Here is an 18221-nt window from a genome sequence, read left to right on the forward strand (position 1 = left end):
TTTTTATTGGAGAATTGAATTTTTTCACTTGTTATTACTCCAACAAACATGACAAAACCACTGCCTGAATTCCACTGCATTTTCTTCAGGAAGCTATGGTACGGTACAATATTTACAAGGATCAGCTTTGGCAGTTGCTCGATTCATGTTTCAGAGTTACTCATTTTAAGCTCCATAACTCCGTTGATGAACTTGTTTTACAAGGGGCATTTTACTATACATACAGACAGAACTCCAACAAGGCCTATATATACTATACTTAACAGACAGAACTACAAAACTGTACAAACCACCAGGATGGGTTGGCATCAGGTACAAGCACTAAACAGCTCAGATCAATTGTAAACAGACAGTCACAGATTCCAGATCCCTTGCTTCTCAGTACGGCAGATAGTGAGCATCTCATCATACTTGGAAGCATTGACGAAGCCCCATAGCTGAATTTGGTAAAAGTTATCACTATCAGATCTCATCAAGAGATATGATGAAAATTGAAGGGTATGGCATGGCGGTAGATAGCGTACCTCGACATCTTTGACTTCAAACTCCCGGGAACGTGATAAGCACGGGTTGTTAAATGTCTCTGAAGTGGAACTTGAACCATTCAGACTGCAAAGGTAAATGTGTGTGGTTACACACAGGCTTAGGTGGCAGTTAGCACTGCATGCAAACATGGAATGAAAGATATATGCTAAAACTGGAAGTTTTGTGTGAAAAGGTGGCAGGGAAGGATAGACATTACAGGTCTCCATCAAGATAAAGTGCAAAGTGACCACCACCTCCCATTGCCAAATAATCGGTGGAGCAAAATGTGAAATAGTTATTAGCACCTGCAGTTCAAAATTCAGAATAATCCCAAGGAAGCAAATTTAGGAGCACATGATGTTCCATCGATGCAAATCCTGTGGAAGAAATAGGTATAAAGTACCTGTTGGACGATATATAACAGGACGGCCAGCTATATTGGTGAACACAAAGCAGTTGTTGGTCCCCTGAAAGATTAAATATAGACTACAATCAGTGCAAAGATTGAATAAGACATCAGAAGAAAAAAAAGTTACCGGCCTATGTGCTGCAAACCTGATACTTCTTTTTTATTAATGGTTGCAATGGGGCCTCAACCAACCCACCGAAAACCGCTCCTTTTCGATCCCCAACTATCTGCCACATCACATAAGCAGTGTGGATATCAGCAACCAAATCTGCAGAAATATAGAGCCTAGAGGAGCACTATGCCTAGGTGAAATAATAAGAGTGCTTAGCCCCAAAAAAGAAGGTAGGGATTATATAGGAATTTGTTGGGGAAGGAAAAAATCATCTATTTGAGTGGATATGAGGTTTTCCACAAAATTTCAACAAGGACCATATGTTCCAGACAATAATTTCTACATAAAAAAGGTCCAGATTTGCAGTACCTACAAATTCAGGCCCTGGAGTGAAAATGTTTGCTCAGAAAATAAAAGATGTTGACAACTCATTTTTCTTTCTATGTAAATAAATGGGATGCTTCAGTGGAACTGTGGAAGCCAGATTATCTAGGCAGAGCAATATCAATAGCAGATCCTAAATGTTGCTCACAAGCACTAAGAACTCTATGTACAGTCAAATAAAAAATAATTTGTTTTAATCCATGAGCGGTACACAGAGTATTCATGAATTCATAAGGTTGCCATCTCCTTTTAATAATTCATCCATCAGGCATAATTACCATGCTCTTGACTTACAATATAATAATACTACTTTCGATAGGATTATACATAGAAAATAGCATTTCAATGGTAGCAATAAATAACAGTATAACAGAGTCATCTATATTTTACTACTAAAAGGCAATCATAAACGCATGATCATTCTTTGAATTGAACATGCTAGAAAGTGTTGTATACAATCAAATCTTTGGATAGAGCAATGCTTGCTAATCGCATGAACCACTACCAACATCAGAAAATTTTCAACTATCTGTTAGTAGATGAGTTATCAGGCTAAGAAAATTGTGACAACAGCATTTAGGCTTACTGATGTCCACTGTATACAACACAATAAAATATGGAAAACACCTAGACATCCGCCATCTGGTTATTCAAAATTAGATCGCAAGGTTCTGACCACCAGCAAGGTGGCAGTTTTATTTATTTGAGAATGCCACAATAACATGATATAGCAGAAATATTTGTCAAAGACTCTAAGCTTATGCATCATTTACAGAATACAACGAAATAAGCAAAAGCAGAGCGACTGGGCTTCATGCAAGGATAAATAGTAAAAACTATATAAAAAGAAAGTATGGACACACCAAAAGTGAGTAGCCTGCACAAAGCATGCTCCTTCTATACAGAGTAGATAAAGATATTCCATGTCTCCAGGTACTGCACAATTGTCAAAATAGATAGTAGACAATCATGTATATAGCCAATATGATAATGATCTGGACATATTTGGTTGCAGAAGTTCTAACCTGTATACCAACATCCAGTTCCTTCCTTGGACAAGTACAGGAAGAGATGTATAAAGAACAGTTCGCATTGTTTCAGACAAAAGCATTGATGGTTCAGACATGGCTGGTAACTTATCATGTGAAGCAGATTCCTTTGATCCCTTAAGTTCCAACCCAGGTGCATCATATTCTGTTTGAACAGTTTCACCATCAATGCTGTAGCTGGGTTTTTGTCTGAAACCACCAATTCTGCCTGCTTTGTTAATGATTTTTCCAATGGAATGCTTCCCTCTGCTAAACAGGCCCTTCCTTCCATTGCTTCCCTTCCCAACAGGTGTTAAAGTTGGATATTCCATATTCATATTGTGCTCAGGTATGATTTCTATAGAATCACTGCTGGAGTTTGATGACGACATAAATGACATCAGGAATGCTCTGAAGGAAGATGTGTCAGGGCCATTAGGAATCTCAGAATTCTTGACTGAATTATCATCATCGTCATCCTCATAGATATTTTCTTGCACTTCAGTGGCCTCCTACAAGAGATAAAGACAATTTTAAGCTTTCTAACCATGCTATGGCCAACGAAATGAAACTGGCATTCTAGTTGTCAATTGCTCACAAACAAACCAATTCATCACAGTTTGTAGCTTCAGTTTCTTTTCTTTTGAATAGACTGCCACTTTAAACTTATGACAATGCAGCTCGTCTCAGAAGGGCAACTCGTGTGAAACAAACAACTCACAAACCAAAACATCACATAAAACTGAAAAAAAGACATTAAGGTGAAACAATTTCTGTTCTCAGGGTCAGTGCCCTCCATTTTCAAGCACCCGATCGAACATAGGCACATAGCTATTAACTAGCGATAATCCATGACTGTGTTGTCTAAAGGCACACTGCTATAGTGCCATCTTGGTCTAATTCCACTCAGGTGCAACACGGCGCATACCATTGCTCTACTTTAAATTAACATCCACTACTTTATTACCCTTGACGAACTAGATCAACAATAGAACCCCGTATCATACCCAATGTCTCGGCTACTTGTTAGCATCACAGTTCACGACAAATAGGAGACTGCAAGCCCCTCAAACCCTAGTAGAACCCATGGACGACAAACAGCAATTCCACCAAGATGCAGGCCCCTCTGCACCATGATCTCATCTCTAACCGGAGTACCCAGCTCTGCTCGCCAATCGGCCTATCGCACGGACTAAGAGCAGCAAGGGCAGACCCGCAGAAACTGAGCTAGAATTTGGGGACGAGCAAATCTACCGAGAAGGAAGGGAGGGAGGGGGGAGGGTTAGGCGCTCACGGGGAGGTGGGAGGGGTGGCGCTGGCTCTCCCGCTCGGAGACGGGGTTGAGGATGACGGTGGCGAGGTCGGACACCAGGTGCGCCGCCTTCCCGCCCAGCGACGGCAGGTACCCCATCCCCCGCCTTTGCTCTGCTCTCCGCGACCGCCGGTATGCGTTTTCTCAGGGTTCCCTACCCGACAGCCCAAGCGAGAAGTCCGCGGAACAACATGGGCGAGCTCCTCCGCCGCCGCCGCCGCGGGGACCGAGACCGGAGGAGATGTGGCCAAGTGGGGGCGGCGGAGGCGAGGGGAAGTGGTGAGGCGCGGGAGGTTTGTGCTCCGTGTCGTCGTGTTGGGGCTCGGGGAGGTCAGGAGGGTCAGAAGGGACGAGACGAGACGTTTTCGTGGTCCTTTTGGCGTGGCTGCGGCCTGCGGCAGCGGTCTCGCGAGGGTTCACGATCGGATCGGATTTCGGGAAATTTTGACGTTTCGACAATGCAAAAGTAAAAATTTAAATTTAAATTTCGAGATTTTAAAAGTAGAAACCATTCGAGATTTCGAAGAGTTTCATCAAAATTTAAATTTGAATTGATAAAAATCAAATAAAATCTTATAAATACTATGATATTCATACAACCTAGTAGGATATAAATTTTCGAAAAAATGATGTATTGTGTGTATTTACTAAAACTTACATCAGGAAAGAAAAGAATAAAGAATTAAAAAAGGAAAACACTTATATGGTCCGGATTGCATGTATTAGGCCCAAATATTGATCGAAATTTCGATGATTTCGATTGAAATTTCGTCAAAACCGACCGGTTTCGAGAACTTATCGGCAAATTCAGGAATTTGTATTTAAATTTTGGTTTATAAAATTTGTTTGAAATTTACCGGTTTTCCACCGAATTTTACGAAATTCCGAATTCCGCGAGTGCCCAAAACGGAAGGGCCTGTCAGAATCGTAAACTGGTCTCGCCTCGCCTCGCCGGAGGGTGAGGTGCATGTGTCCGTCTGTTTCGTGTCAGTCCTTTTTCCCTTTTTTTTAAACAACGCCCGTGTCTGTTGGGTGACGGCCTCCACTCGCCACGCAGCAGTCCACGTGACGGTAGAGCTGCAGCGCAATGGAGCACGACCATCGTTCTCCACTCGCTGGCTTATCAAATGTGATTAATAACGGTTAAACGATGCAAAAAGTTTCTAAAGGTATATATAACTTAAAAAATTATATCAATTTATTTTTTAAAATTTAAAATAATTCATACCTTATAATTATGAGCTAATGATCCACCTCAGTTTTACGTGTTTTTCTATTTTTCTCCCCTCAAACATACGGTTAAATATTACTCTATCGTAAAAATATTTATATTTTAGTTATTCTTTTAAAGTGCTTTAGGGGAGTCTCCTATGGTGTATGTATTCATATAATAAATATTAATTTACATAGTTATTCCATCCGTTCCAAAATAACTCAACCTATGATGGGATGTGACCCATCAAGAGTTATTTTGGGACGGAGGGAGTACATGTGTATAATGAAAATTATAGGTTTTCTAGCCATCGGGAAATGAGTGAGTGGTAATTCTCCTTTGCTTAAAATAATGCCCGTTAATAGTGAGAAATATTTAGGAAAGGATGTAAAATTAAAATTTCGTGAGAAGCATACTTTGTCCCTAATTTCTGTTCCGATTAAGAATTTTGAATTTTCTTCTACATGTTCCATAATTTCTAAATAGTATTTTTTTTGCAAATATTTTCAAAAATGCTTTGTTTGAGATGTCCGGGCGAGCGCAAAATATCGGATGCCTCCTCCTTATCCACAACTCCCAGCCACCTCCCTCCACCACAATTTCTCCTCTCTTGCTCTCTCTTCTCAAAGTGAATCGTGAAAGATGACGAGGCATCCTTGTCGTGGCCACACGGAGGCATCAGTGGCCGGGAAAGGCGACATGTGATAGGGAGGAGGTGCTCGACCTTGCCGGCCGCCAAACGGCGGCAACGGGGCAAGGCAGCATGTGGTAGAGAGGAGACGCTAAACATCGCTAGCGGGCACACGGCGGTGGCAGGTGATAGAGGTAGCGTGGCAGGGGCATAGGGTGATGTGGGATAGAATGGAAGCGTGGATATAGCCGACGACGGTGGTTGCTAGGCACAGCGACGCAAGATCAGGGCACTAACGCGAATGGCCCTAGCACTAGCCAGAGGCAGCCCACCTCGCATTGCATCTTCGCGGCGTTGTCACCTCCATCCGCCGCATTGGCGGTTGTGGTGGCCAGAGTAGAAGAAGAAGATGGAGGTGGGTTTGTTTTGTCGGAGTTTTTAGCGATGTTCCACCCTATTGTTTTTCCTGTTGTACTTTATTGTATCATAGTGTTTCATTCTACTTTGATTCGATGTTGCATGTATTGATTCTTCGTGTTGCCATTGGTATATATGTGTTTGAATGTTATATTTGCCCTCATCCTCGTCTAATGCCATCACCTCATTTGTCTCTCCCGTGTCGATCACTTGTTTCCGGGGACCGGAATAGAATAAGACAGAGATAGGTTTTTGTTGGGAATTTTTAGTGATGTTGCAGCTTATTGGTATTTTTGTTGCACTTTATTGTATTAAGTTGTTTCATTCCATTTCGCCTTGATGTTGCATGAATTGATTTTTTGGTGTTGCAATCAATATCGCTAAATATTGCTCAATTTCTCGTCATAAATATTTGGAACATTTGGAAACAATTTTGCTCAAGCGTTGAAATATTTTTCTCTGGTAGTGAAACGTTTGGAACATTTTCATTGAAACATTTTTTACCGAGGGGTGGAACATGTGAAACATTCCTCAATAACATGGTGCAACACCGTCCTACGATTTTCACCAAATCGGATGTCCAACCTGTAGCTGCCACCACATATTTTATATTTCCTCCGTTTCACAATGTAAGTCATTCTAGCATTTCTCACATTCATATTGATGTTAATGAATTAAGATAGATATATATGTCTAGATTCATTACCATCTATATGAATGTGAGAAATGCTAGAATGACTTACATTGTGAAACGGAGGGAGTATATAAAGTTTTCTTGTAACACTTTGTCTGACGGGATACCTTCATATAACTATGACAAACTTCGGATTATTCATCAATTTCAACTATCTCAGAAGGAGCCCATATTACATTTCATAACTCCACTAGTTACATCTTTCCAGCTTTGACATCATTTCCAGATCACACAACCAAAACTTTTTTCAAATCTGCATTGATTTGAGCCTTTTATTTATCAAAAACAATCAAATATTGCCCAATTTGCAGACAGTGGCACCCCACCACACCACTTGCCATAAACCCCCGGGCGATCGCCTTACCTCCTCCTCCTCACCCACTCCCCGTTCGTCCGGGTCTCCTCTCCTCCCCCGCCGACGCGCACTCGATCCCCCCCGCCTCCGCCTCCGCCTCCGCCTCCGCGTCGCCCATCTCGAGATCCCCCGCATGGCGACGCTCACCGTCCCCTCCGCCGTCCCGCCCGTCGCCGACGACTGCGACCAGCTCCGCAAGGCCTTCCAAGGTTCGTTTCGCTCGCTCGCTCTCTCGTCCGCCCCCGCATTTCTCTCCGCGCCGCGCTGCCTGTGTGCGTGTGTGACGCGATCGTGTGAGTGATCTGGTTTGGTTGTTGGGTTCTCCCGGTGAAGGGTGGGGCACGAACGAGGCGCTCATCATCTCCATCCTGGCCCACCGCGACGCGGCGCAGCGGCGCGCCATCCGCCGCGCCTACGCCGACACCTACGGCGAGGAGCTCCTCCGCAGCATCACCGACGAGATCTCCGGCGACTTCGAGGTAATCAATCCCCCGCCTGAGCTTCTCGGGTCCGTATCCGTCCGTTCGTTCGTTCCCAGATCTCTGAGATCGCGGGGGGCGCCGCTTGCTCTGCTTTTGTGATGTGATCAGAGGGCCGTGATCCTGTGGACGCTGGACCCGGCGGAGCGCGACGCGGTGCTCGCCAACGAGGTCGCGAGGAAGTGGTACCCAGGGAGCGGGAGCCGCGTGCTGGTCGAGATCGCGTGCGCGCGCGGCCCCGCGCAGCTGTTCGCGGTCAGGCAGGCCTACCACGAGCGCTTCAAGCGCTCGCTCGAGGAGGACGTCGCGGCGCACGCCACTGGTGACTTCCGCAAGGTGATCCGTTCATCCACTTGTTTTCCATCTGTCTCGGATCATCGCTCGGTCTGATGATCTGCTAAACTGGTGCATCGTTGGAATAGTATTGTCGACTGGTGATAAAACACTGAACTGAGAATTTGGCCTTCATCTTGTGCAATGCCTTTTTACTCCTATAAACAGAGAAAGAAAATCCGACTAGGTTGTTGTTGTTCGTTCTCGAATATACATTGATAAAGTTATAAGTTGTTGGATCCTATTGCACATACAAAATTCCTTTTTACCTAAATCATATGAAATTGATCTCTAGTGTTGCAATCATGTATCCCTATGGAACACTCAGATGAAATATAAATGTGATTTATGCAATGTCTTTTGTGTATCCCGAAAATATGTGATTTCAGTTATAGTTTCTTCCCCCAGAACATTTCTAAATTTGGAGGTGGTACTTCAAAACAAGCTTTGTATGCATGAACTTCAGATATGCTTTACTTCAGAGATGAATGTCATGGTTGTTTTCGCCATTATTTTTCTGAATGAGTGTTGGAGAAGGGTAGTGTAGAAGTGCAGAATATTGGTGATTCTTTTTGCGATCTAACATTATTTATTCATATCAGCTCTTGGTGCCACTTATAAGTGCTTACCGCTATGAGGGGCCGGAAGTCAACACAAAGTTGGCACATTCAGAAGCCAAAATTCTGCATGAGAAGATCCAGCATAAGGCATATGGTGATGATGAGATCATCAGAATTCTCACTACTAGGAGCAAGGCTCAGTTGATTGCGACATTCAATCGTTACAATGATGAATATGGTCACCCAATCAACAAGGTGCGTACTAATCTTATGACCTGTGCTGCTATTCTTTTGTATTTCAAAGCATGTTAAGTAGTAGCCTACTTATGCTCTGTTATATCTATCATGCTGACTTGCGTTCTGCATAGCATTGTTCTATAGAGTTAATTTCTATTGTCTGATAAGATACATTGTAGTATGTTGTTTCTCGGTTCACATGATGTTAACATTACCTATTTACCTTCAAATTTGAAGGGAATCAACTGATTAAGCAGCCCTCCAAGTATCTGTCCTCTAAATCCATATGTATTTCCTTTTGTGCGTTCGCGAAAAAATCCATATGTATTCATAAGGCCTGATACATCAATTGGATGAATGTATCCATTCAGTTAATATGAACCTATAGCCTGTTGTCACTCGTTTTGTTTCATTTTCTGTTAAGGCCCACTAAATCCTTCTGTAATGTTGTACTTCTGTGCTGATTGTTGACCCTGAGTTGTTTTTTTTAATATCCTTTGGTACAAATATTAGGCATTACTCATTACTCAAATGAAGTTTTTAAAATCTCTTAACGAAGTTGGCCGGCACTCTTTGTCAGTCCAGCGATATAGTTGAAGTTTATTTTTAACAGTGTTAATTTTTGGCACTTTCTTCGCAATTGTTGGAATGTTTAGACCCGTCATAAACCTATGTTACTGGTCTAACCTTTTACTCTTTAATACCATGGGTATGATTTGAACAACTTGAAGAAGTGCTTGCTGTGATACGATTTGCTTCCATTTTGTTCTTAAAGCTTAATGTTCTACAAGTTCTGCAGAGGTGGTTATTCTTATCACAGGCAGTGTAACCATTTTATTTCCCCCGGATTTTGTGTCCATCGAAGGCTTGCATTCTAACATGCTGCTCTACTCCATTTACAGGATCTCAAGGCTGATCCCAAGGACGAGTTCCTTTCCACGCTGCGTGCAATCATCCGCTGCTTCTGTTGCCCTGACAGGTACTTCGAGAAAGTCATCAGGTTGGCCATCGCAGGCATGGGAACAGACGAGAACTCCCTCACTAGGATCATTACCACTCGTGCCGAGGTGGATCTGAAGCTGATCACGGAGGCGTACCAGAAGAGGAACAGTGTCCCGCTGGAGCGTGCGGTCGCAGGGGACACCTCCGGGGACTACGAGAGGATGCTTCTTGCTCTTCTGGGTCAGGAGCAGTGAGCCATGCCTATCTTGCCCAGTCACACACTTCATGTGATCATGTCATATCAGAGAATAAACCTGTTATGCAGGGGACACAGCCGTGGTGATTATGATGTTGTTTTTCCAGTGTACGGTACTGTTTGCTGCAGCTTGCATAACAGTGACGATGAAATAAATCATAGTGGAATGCGTTGGCTCATGGGACCTCACTTATTTTGCAACTTTTTGACAGGTCTTATTTCAATCCTTGTTTGTGTTTATTGCCGTAATTTTTCTGATCATGCTGTTGGTTATCCAGTGGGCACAGGCCAAGCAAAGGAAGTGCAAGCAGAACAGAGTTCGGAGACAAGAGCCAACTCAAACAGATCGACGCCTGTGAGCACGCGTCCATTCGTAAGCCTACACACGTGAACAGCTCTCCGTTTTATTTACGTTATTACTATTGCCAAGCCACCGCCGGCGAGCGGTGCGCTCGCGCCACCGCGGTGGCGTCACGCCGCGGCGTGGCCCCGGCACTGGTCGCGCACGGCGGTGAGCCGGTACGGCGAGGCGTCGGTGGCGAGCCACTGCTCGACGTCGAACCGCCGCTGCGCGCACCCGCGGTGCGGGCCGGTGGCCGTCACCTCGACGTAGTTGCAGTACCACCCGTGGTGGGCGCCGGCGCCGTCGGAGGTGAGGTTCATCCAGCACGGCGCCGCCGGGAGGCACGGGCCGCGGCCGCTGAACACGTCCAGGTTGCCCCGCTCGTAGTAGTCGTGGCCGGCGCCCATCAGGCCGCCCCACCGCTCCAGGTCGGCGATCCGCACGCCGCGCCCGTCCGCGCCGGCGAACTCCACGCCGATCGTCGAGTCCGTGCCGCCCTTCCACGCGGACCCCGTCCTCACGAACACGGTGTACACGCAGTTGTACTCCACGTTGCCTCCGCCGCCGCCGACACCGCCGGTCTCACCCTGCACGCCGGCAGCCAGGGCGAGGAGGAAGAAGAAGATGGGGATTTTGGGGGCCATGGCAAGAGCTCTGGAGGAGTTTGATCAGCTTGGCGATCGATCGATGAGGCTTTCATATGTGCATATGTATGCGTTGGATAGCGATGTGATCGCGCTGTGTTAACGGTGCTATGGACAAAAGTATGACGTGCCGTTGGTGCATGTCATGTAAACGTAGTGACACGCTTGCTGCTTGCAGTGTGCCGTGGAGATTGCTAGTCTTCCCCTGGCAGTACATGGCTGTATGAGGTGAGCCAAAGGTGAGTGCGTTCCACGCGTTCATGGAGCAAATCCGCAAATGGCAGCCCATCCCGGCAGCGTGAGTGAGGTGGTGTTTTGTGTCCGTACTCCCGTAGACTTTGCATGATGGGCCGGAGTCCCACGGAAAAAGGCCTCTGTGCCGGACGGCAGAAGCGCGCCGGCCGTCGTTTAATGGAAAAAGTACACCGAAGGTCCCTCAACTTGTCATCGAATTACAAAATCGTCCCTCAATCCAAAACCAGATATATGATATCCCTCAACTTACAAAACCATTTAATTTAGATCCTTCCGTGGTTTTGACCCTGATTTGATCTGATGCGTGGGATCCATATAGACCCCACATGTCAGGTGACCATGTCACCACTCTCTCTCTCTCTCTTTCCCCTCCTCTCCCTTCCTCTCTCTCATGTTCCCCTGGGCGTGGATGGCGGCAGCATCTTCAACGCGGCGAGGAGGGCTAGCGTGGCCGGCGGCTAGCAGGGGAGGAGCGCGGCGGAGCAGGCAGGCGGAGCGGATGTGGCGGGTGAGCGCCTGGGGGTCGCCGGTTGCAGAGGGGAGCAACGGCGGGCGAGCGCGGCAGTGGGCTATGGCGAGCGGCTGGAGCAGGAAGACGGAGCGGCAGAGAGAGGAGCCGGCCGAGCGGAGCGGCGGGCGAGCTCTCGCACGAGGATGTCAAGGTCGACATCGTCCTCGGCCGGCCGCAGCGGCGCCGCCTCCGCTTGCGCCGGGACGGGGCGTAGGATGGCCCGAGAAGGTGGGTGAGCGCGCGGCGGCCGACGGAGTGGAGCGAAGCAGCAGCGGGCGCGCACGCGCAGCGGGGGAGCACTGCATCGAGCGGGCGACCGGCAGAGCGGAGCGCCGACGACGGCAAGCAAGCGCGCGGCCGGTGGAGCGGCGGGCGAGCAAGCGGCCGCGAGCCAGCCGCCGGACCTTCTCCTCTCTCTCGTCGCTCCACCGAACTCCTCTCAACCCGTTCGTCTCCGCGTTCGTCGTGGCGCCACTGCAGGGCTAGGTTGAACCTGCAGCCGGCGGCGGCGCGGCGATGCGGGCGGGGCTGAAGGACACACTCTTTCCCGACGACCCGTTCCGCGGGCTCGGCGGGATGCCGCACGCGCAGCGCGCATGGCGGGTGGCGAGTTACTTCGTGCCGGCGCTGGACTGGGACGCGGGGTACTCCGCGGCGAGCTTCTGGTATGACCTCCTCGCCGACGTACACAGATTCGTGCTTCCTGCTGCCGTTGGTGTACGCGGTGATGGGGAGCTCGAGGAACCTCGGGGTGGGGCCGGTGGCCACGTCGTCGCTGCTGGTGGCGTCCATCATCGGCGGCAAGGTGAGGGCTTCCGACGACCCACGGCTGTACACGTAGCTCGTCTTCACGTCGGCCTTCTTCACCGGTGTCCTGCTGGCCACTCTTGGATTCCTCAGGTAACGCGAGATCGATATGATGGATCTCTTCGATCTTTGTGTGTGTTCCTGAGATTTCCTTACTGATATATATATCGATCTGTGTTTGCTGCAAGGCCGGGGATCCTGATGGATTTCATGTCACGGCCGGCGATCACCGGGTTCATGGGCGGCATGGTGGTCGTGATCATGCAGCAGCAGCTCAAGGGCATCCTCGGCATGACGCACTTACCACAAAGAAAGTCTCCGCGTTCGTCGTCGGGGCCATCACGCTCATCGTCGCGCCGTTCGCCGTCCCTTCCGCGTCGTTCACCCGTGACATCGGGCGCGCCGTTGCCGAGTGCGCGGAGCATGACGGCGGCCATGGACGGGGAGAGGCGGAGGCGGCCCGTGAGGTGGGAGACCGCCGGGGGAGAAGTGGGACCCGTGGTGGCAGCGAGGATGCGGAAGTGGAGGAGGAGGAGGAGCGCGAGCACCGGGAGGGAGGCGCGGCGCGGCGCGGCGGGGAGAGAGGAGAGAAGTGTGAGAGAGAGAGAGGAGGGGGAAGACAGGGTGATGACGTGGCAACGCTGACATGTGGGGCTCACGTGGGTCCCATGTTGACTCAGCTGTCACGCAGGACAAAACAGGGGTAAAAACCACCAAAGTACATAAAGTGAATGGTTTTTGCAAATTGAGGGATGTCCTGTATCTGGTTTTGTGGTTGGAGGATGATTTTGTAACTCGATGACAAGTTGAGGGACCTTCGGTGTACTTTTTCCTCGTTTAATTGATCTGGGCCGGGCTAAACAGACTTCGGGCCAATCTGATTGTGCCCTTGAACGAATCAAATTCGATCATGCGCTAGATACTGAAAAAGTACAATTCGCCTCCCTCAAGTATAAGTCCAATATAATTCGTATCCATCAACCGCAAAACCCTAAATTATTAAAGCCAATGCAAAATGACTCCCTAGACGGTTTCAAATTAAAGTGGCTTTGCTCATTGACATGGTTTAACCAGCTGAGTCGTCATGTGGGACCAACATGTCAGCGCCCCCATATCTTTATCCTCTAAGTTCAAGCGGGGAAGACGGCGAGGCGGTAGCGTGGCCTCTAGGCGGAGTGACGACGGTGGCCTTTAGGTAGAGCAATGGCGTGGCCCAAGGCAGACAGCCACTAGTCAGGACATCGACCACTCCATGACAACTACTGCCGCCTTTCTTTCTTTATTTACGAGCAAAGGAGCCCGCGTTGCATCACCATTTGTCCAGCCACTATCAAGGATGACACCGGTCATGGACCCTTGATGCATCGGCTTCCTGGACTCCACCGATGAGAGCATCGCCAGCAGGAGGCTTCCATCCCCTCGAAGCTCTGTTACCGCCTCATCGCTGGAGATACACTGAGCTCCTCAGCCTCTCCACCCCACGAGACCAATGCCACCTATGCTAGTCCCAACAGTGGGAGGGAAACACCGCCACCGCCACCGCCGTGGGCTTCCCACCGGCTATGGAGCTATGACGCCCACGGAAGCCTTAGCCGCCACCACCTCCTCTGTCGAGATGGCCTCCCGCCACCCCTTGCCAGTACCTGCTGTCCATATCTCCACTCCTCCTCCGACTTCTAGATCCAAGACGATGGCCGAGGAGGAGGCAGTCTCAGCGCCTCTTTGCTCTGACTTCTGGATCCAGGAGGTCGAAGTCAAGACGTCCACTATTGTCCATTCGACGTCTCCCTAGCTAATCGGACATATATGTCATTTCACTAATGTGAATATATAACTCAGTAAGCATGTGGTGATACTATAATGAAGGTGTAATATGGACACTACCGGCCTCTCCTGAGATTGTTCTGTTGACATGGAGATAACGAATCTATTCCTTCATGAAGCCTTTCAATAATCAAACAAACACTTGGCTTGAACTTATATAGTTACTGATCAGTATAGTGTACATGACTATATTCAATGCATGGTTAATTACTTAATTAATTATTAGCATCCTGTTGGTACTTATATAGGGTAGTATCTCATATTCCCGTAGGTTGTACCATTAATCAAACAGACATGCATGCTGCTGCATGCCTGCATGCAGGTAACCTAGCCGATCCTACGCCGCTCGTGCACGGTGCCCCACTAGGTCATAGTAAACCATACGCCGGCCGGGCTGGTATTAGGGGTGGATGTCGAGCTGGCTCGGCAGTGGCGGAGCCAGGATTTGAAAGTTGGGTATTCCCGTCTAACAAAAAAATTCATAGTAAAAAAAATCAATGGTTCACAGTATGTCAATACCGATAATCTAAGAAATAAAATTACAAATTATTACATGGTACCTCTAATTTTCTATTTCGGTTCCTTCGTGGCTTGGAAGAGTAGCTTTAATTCTGCGTTCCTTCATGGCTTGAAAGCGGTTTATAATATCACACTCCTTGACTTTCAAAAACATCTCACGCTCAATAAATGTGACCAAGCAATCATTCAAGTATTGATCCCCCATCCTGTTTCTCAATTTATTCTTCACATAATTCATGGCAGAAAATATTCTTTCAACACTAGCTGTTGCTACTGGAAGTACCAGAACCAATTTGAGAAGCTTGTAAACAATCTCATGTCTATTGTGCAATTTTGTTTCAACAATCATAATGGAAAGATTAGCAAGATTTTTTACTTTTCTAAACCTTTCATCTATACGCATCTCAGTGAGGAAGAGTTTCAATGCTGATGGAAGATGGTTCATCTCTGTGCTTGAGAAATCATTAGGATAAAACCGTGCAAGCTTAATCAACTTATCTTTGTCCCAACTAGCAAAGTTATCTATAGGACTAAATGCAGCCATACAAAGGAGCAAATCTGTGTTTACCTCATCAAACCGTTCATTAAGCTCTTGTAGTTGTCTATCAATGACACTTAGAAACATGTCAACATGGAAGCGATGCATATTCTTGATTTTAATAAAGAACCTCCTATCTCTTCCAACCGGCCGATAGAAAGAGTCCATATCAGGGATCTTGATCTTATGCTTCACACAAAAAGATTGCACTTCTTGAAGAAAATCATCCCATCCAGGATCCTCGCGTAATTGCTGCAATTGAAACTTTGTCAATAAAATCAGTCCTACTGCATTAACAATGTCTTGATCCCTCTTCTGCAAAGCATGATTCAAGTCAGATGTGAACCCAAGTACTGTTTGCATCAAGTGTGCCATAAAAACAAACTCAAATGATTGGAATATTGTCAACACTGTTTGTGCATTTGCACATTCTGCACCAAAAGAGCGATCCTTGCCAACCATTATAAGAACTTTTTGAATTGAAGGATACAAAGATAGGACATGCATAACAGTTTTATAGTGAGATCCCCAACGAGTATCTGCTGGCCTGCCCAAACCCATTTCTTGATTCAAACCCTTTCCAGTTTCAATGTCACCCAAATCTAGTTCTTCTACAATTCTTTGAGCTTGTGCAACTCTAAGCATTTCTGTCTTCTTACAAGAATTCCCAAGAAGATTTAACAAAAATCTAAGTTGCTCAAAGAACCACACACAATCTGGGTTTTCCTTAGCAACAGCCACAAGTGTTAATTGGAGTTGATGTGCAAAGCAATGGACATAATAGGCAGAAGGGCACTCATCCATAATCAATTTCTTTAGTCCATTAGCATGACCCTTCATGTTACTAGCACCGTCATAGCCTTGCCCACGGACCTTAGACAAGCTCAAGGAATGCTCCATAAGCAATGATTCAATTGCAGCTTTAAGTGTCAAGGAAGTAGTATTTTCAACATGAACAACACCAAGGAACCTCTCAACTACCCTTCCTTTTTTATCAACATATCTCAAACAAAGAGCCAACTGTTCTTTTTGGTACACATCACTAGATTCATCGGCAAGTATTGCAAAATATTCATCACCAAGGTCTTCCATGATAAGCTTAGTAGTTTCTTTGGCACAACAATTAGCTATCTGTTTTTGTATTTCGGGAGCAGTCAACTTACAATTCTTTGGAGCATTATTCAAAACCACCTTACCAACTTCTTCAAAGTTTTCTGCTAGCATACTCAACATCTCAAGGAAATTTCCTTTATTAAGTGACTTTTCACTTTCATAATGTCCACGGGCAGCCAAACCTTGCCTTAAAAGAAACTTCAAGCACTTCATTGAATAGGTTAAACGAGCCATATATCTAGCCTTGTCTTGTTCATTGGTGGCAGCAAAGCTCTCAACAATATTTGTTTTAGGTGCAAGGAAGTGATTGTATTTATCTTGTGCCACATTGTGAAAGCTAGTCATACCACCAACATGTTTTGCAATCCTTTTTCTCATGTGCCAATTCCTAAATCCCCTATTTACAAATGCATCTCCACCAGAATTATTAATTTTATGCTTGAATAAGTAACAAATAAAACAGAATGCAGCATCTTGTTCCACACTATATTCAAGCCATTTAAATTCGTCATACCAACTAGGAAGGAAGCGCCGAGGCTTACCTCCAATTTTCCTTATAGGAAAATTGTGGCTGCGTGGTTGGCATGGCCCTAATGCAATATATCCCCTTATCACAGAATTCCGTTCATTGACATCATAATTTTTGATTGCAATTCGCCTTCCAGGATCATGACAAAGTAAATCAATGTCATAAATAGCTTCATCACTTGAGTCATACTCTGTCTCTTCATCATCACCATCTCTGATGGGAGACCAATCTCTGATAGGAGACCAAGTGGAAGGTTGCTCCTGCTGTGTCACTGCTGTTGCTATGTCTGGATCATTGCTAGCTACCTCTGTTTCAGGTTCTGTCACATCTCTTGCTGCATCACTGGCTGCTACCTCAGGCACAACCTCAACTGCAGTAATCTGAATCTGAACTGGACTCTCATTTGCATCTGTAATCGGCTGAACAGAAGGAACAACAACTTCACTGTCAATTCTAACTGGCTGTGTTGTTGATCCAGAACCAGAACCTAACCCTACCTTCCTAGACTTTGAATGTCTATCCCACAAAGTCTTCAAATCAATCGATTTCTTCTTCATTTTGAGAGTTCTTCAATCTACAGAACTACAAAAGTACAGGAAAAAGAAACTACTCAGAGACTAAGGTAAAAAAACATCAGACATGGACACATAGTGAGTGGATTTAGGACTGATTGAATCTTGAACTCTTGATTTGTCACCTGAAATTGCGCCTGCCGCAGTGCCGCTGGGCGCTGTCCCGCTGAGCTGCAGCTGTTGGCCGGCCGCCGCCGCGCCCCTGCCCCTCGGCCTCATGGCCTCGCTCCCGCCGTCACCGGTCGCCCGTCGGTTGCCGTCTCGCGGCCTCGCCGCGCCGCCGCCGAATGCCTCGCCACGGCGTCGCGCCGCTGCCGAATGCCTCGCCGCGCCACCGCTGGTCTAGCTCCCTGCTCCCGTCGCCGGTCGCCGGACGCCTTGCCGCTTCCGCCGGTCGCCGCGCCGCCGCGCCGCCGCCGAACGCCGCCACCTAGGGTTTGGAATCAAATGGGGAATTGGGGAGCGGGCGAGCAGCGCATTTGCGCGTGAGGGTGAGGCGTGAGCCGAGCGAGGGACTCTGGAGGAGTGGGGACAACTAATATGTGTATATGTGTTATGTGTATATATTGAAGTATAGTTGTTTTTTGATAAAAAAAGTTGGGTATTCCTGGGAATACATAGGCATCACTGTAGCTCCGCCCCTGTGGCTCGGCTCGGCTCGGTCTGGCTCGCTAGGATA

At 47.0% G+C, this 18221-nt stretch overlaps 5 protein-coding genes across 5 annotated transcripts; 2 read left to right on the forward strand and 3 right to left on the reverse strand.

Annotated features, from left to right (window-relative positions):
* Positions 1 to 61: 61 nt before the first annotated feature.
* Positions 62 to 4121, reverse strand: LOC4340521 (uncharacterized). Its single transcript, XM_015788845.3, has 8 exons — positions 3753 to 4121; positions 2456 to 2970; positions 2294 to 2366; positions 1081 to 1161; positions 929 to 992; positions 743 to 830; positions 525 to 609; positions 62 to 437 (listed from the first exon to the last, which is right to left on the reverse strand). The coding sequence occupies exons 1-8, from the start codon at positions 3867 to 3869 to the stop codon at positions 354 to 356; spliced, it is 1107 nt and encodes a 368-aa protein (XP_015644331.1). The 5' UTR covers positions 3870 to 4121; the 3' UTR covers positions 62 to 353.
* Positions 4122 to 7049: 2928 nt separating this feature from the next.
* Positions 7050 to 10066, forward strand: LOC4340522 (annexin Gh1). The gene is made up of 5 exons (XM_015788765.3): positions 7050 to 7289; positions 7414 to 7559; positions 7671 to 7895; positions 8495 to 8707; positions 9592 to 10066. Exons 1-5 carry the CDS (start codon positions 7214 to 7216, stop codon positions 9883 to 9885), a joined length of 954 nt encoding a protein of 317 aa, XP_015644251.1. The 5' UTR covers positions 7050 to 7213; the 3' UTR covers positions 9886 to 10066.
* A 118-nt stretch (positions 10067 to 10184) lies between these two features.
* On the reverse strand, positions 10185 to 10908 carry LOC4340523 (PLAT domain-containing protein 3). The gene has a single exon (XM_015788766.3). The coding sequence runs from the start codon at positions 10872 to 10874 to the stop codon at positions 10359 to 10361; it is 516 nt and encodes a 171-aa protein (XP_015644252.1). The 5' UTR covers positions 10875 to 10908; the 3' UTR covers positions 10185 to 10358.
* A 1107-nt stretch (positions 10909 to 12015) lies between these two features.
* Positions 12016 to 13350, forward strand: LOC107281246 (uncharacterized). The gene is made up of 2 exons (XM_026026402.2): positions 12016 to 12540; positions 12636 to 13350. Exons 1-2 carry the CDS (start codon positions 12157 to 12159, stop codon positions 13152 to 13154), a joined length of 903 nt encoding a protein of 300 aa, XP_025882187.1. The 5' UTR covers positions 12016 to 12156; the 3' UTR covers positions 13155 to 13350.
* Positions 13351 to 14833: 1483 nt separating this feature from the next.
* LOC107281160 (uncharacterized) lies at positions 14834 to 16786 on the reverse strand. Its single transcript, XM_015785641.3, has one exon. The coding sequence runs from the start codon at positions 16784 to 16786 to the stop codon at positions 14834 to 14836; it is 1953 nt and encodes a 650-aa protein (XP_015641127.2).
* Between the last annotated feature and the right edge of the window lie 1435 nt (positions 16787 to 18221).

The sequence above is a fragment of the Oryza sativa genome, chromosome 6, assembly GCF_034140825.1.
Source record: "Oryza sativa Japonica Group chromosome 6, ASM3414082v1".
NCBI lineage: Eukaryota > Viridiplantae > Streptophyta > Magnoliopsida > Poales > Poaceae > Oryza > Oryza sativa.

What these genes read in the sequence shown, in the direction of transcription:
- LOC107281246 (XM_026026402.2), top strand. Translation starts at nt 12,157, where the DNA reads ATGCGGGCGGGGCTGAAGGACACACTCTTTCCCGACGACCCGTTCCGC. An exon ending in GCCACTCTTGGATTCCTCAG is followed by an intron (nt 12,541 to 12,635) that starts GTAACGCGAGAT and finishes GTTTGCTGCAAG; the next exon opens with GCCGGGGATCCTGATGGATT.
- LOC4340523 (XM_015788766.3), bottom strand. Translation starts at nt 10,874, where the DNA reads ATGGCCCCCAAAATCCCCATCTTCTTCTTCCTCCTCGCCCTGGCTGCC.
- LOC4340522 (XM_015788765.3), top strand. Translation starts at nt 7,214, where the DNA reads ATGGCGACGCTCACCGTCCCCTCCGCCGTCCCGCCCGTCGCCGACGAC. An exon ending in AGATCTCCGGCGACTTCGAG is followed by an intron (nt 7,560 to 7,670) that starts GTAATCAATCCC and finishes TGATGTGATCAG; the next exon opens with AGGGCCGTGATCCTGTGGAC. An exon ending in CCACTGGTGACTTCCGCAAG is followed by an intron (nt 7,896 to 8,494) that starts GTGATCCGTTCA and finishes TATTCATATCAG; the next exon opens with CTCTTGGTGCCACTTATAAG.
- LOC107281160 (XM_015785641.3), bottom strand. Translation starts at nt 16,786, where the DNA reads ATGACTAGCTTTCACAATGTGGCACAAGATAAATACAATCACTTCCTT.
- LOC4340521 (XM_015788845.3), bottom strand. Translation starts at nt 3,869, where the DNA reads ATGGGGTACCTGCCGTCGCTGGGCGGGAAGGCGGCGCACCTGGTGTCC. An exon ending in GTGCAGGCTACTCACTTTTG is followed by an intron (nt 1,162 to 2,293) that starts GTGTGTCCATAC and finishes GTGATGTGGCAG; the next exon opens with ATAGTTGGGGATCGAAAAGG. An exon ending in TGTTATATATCGTCCAACAG is followed by an intron (nt 831 to 928) that starts GTACTTTATACC and finishes TTTGAACTGCAG; the next exon opens with GTGCTAATAACTATTTCACA.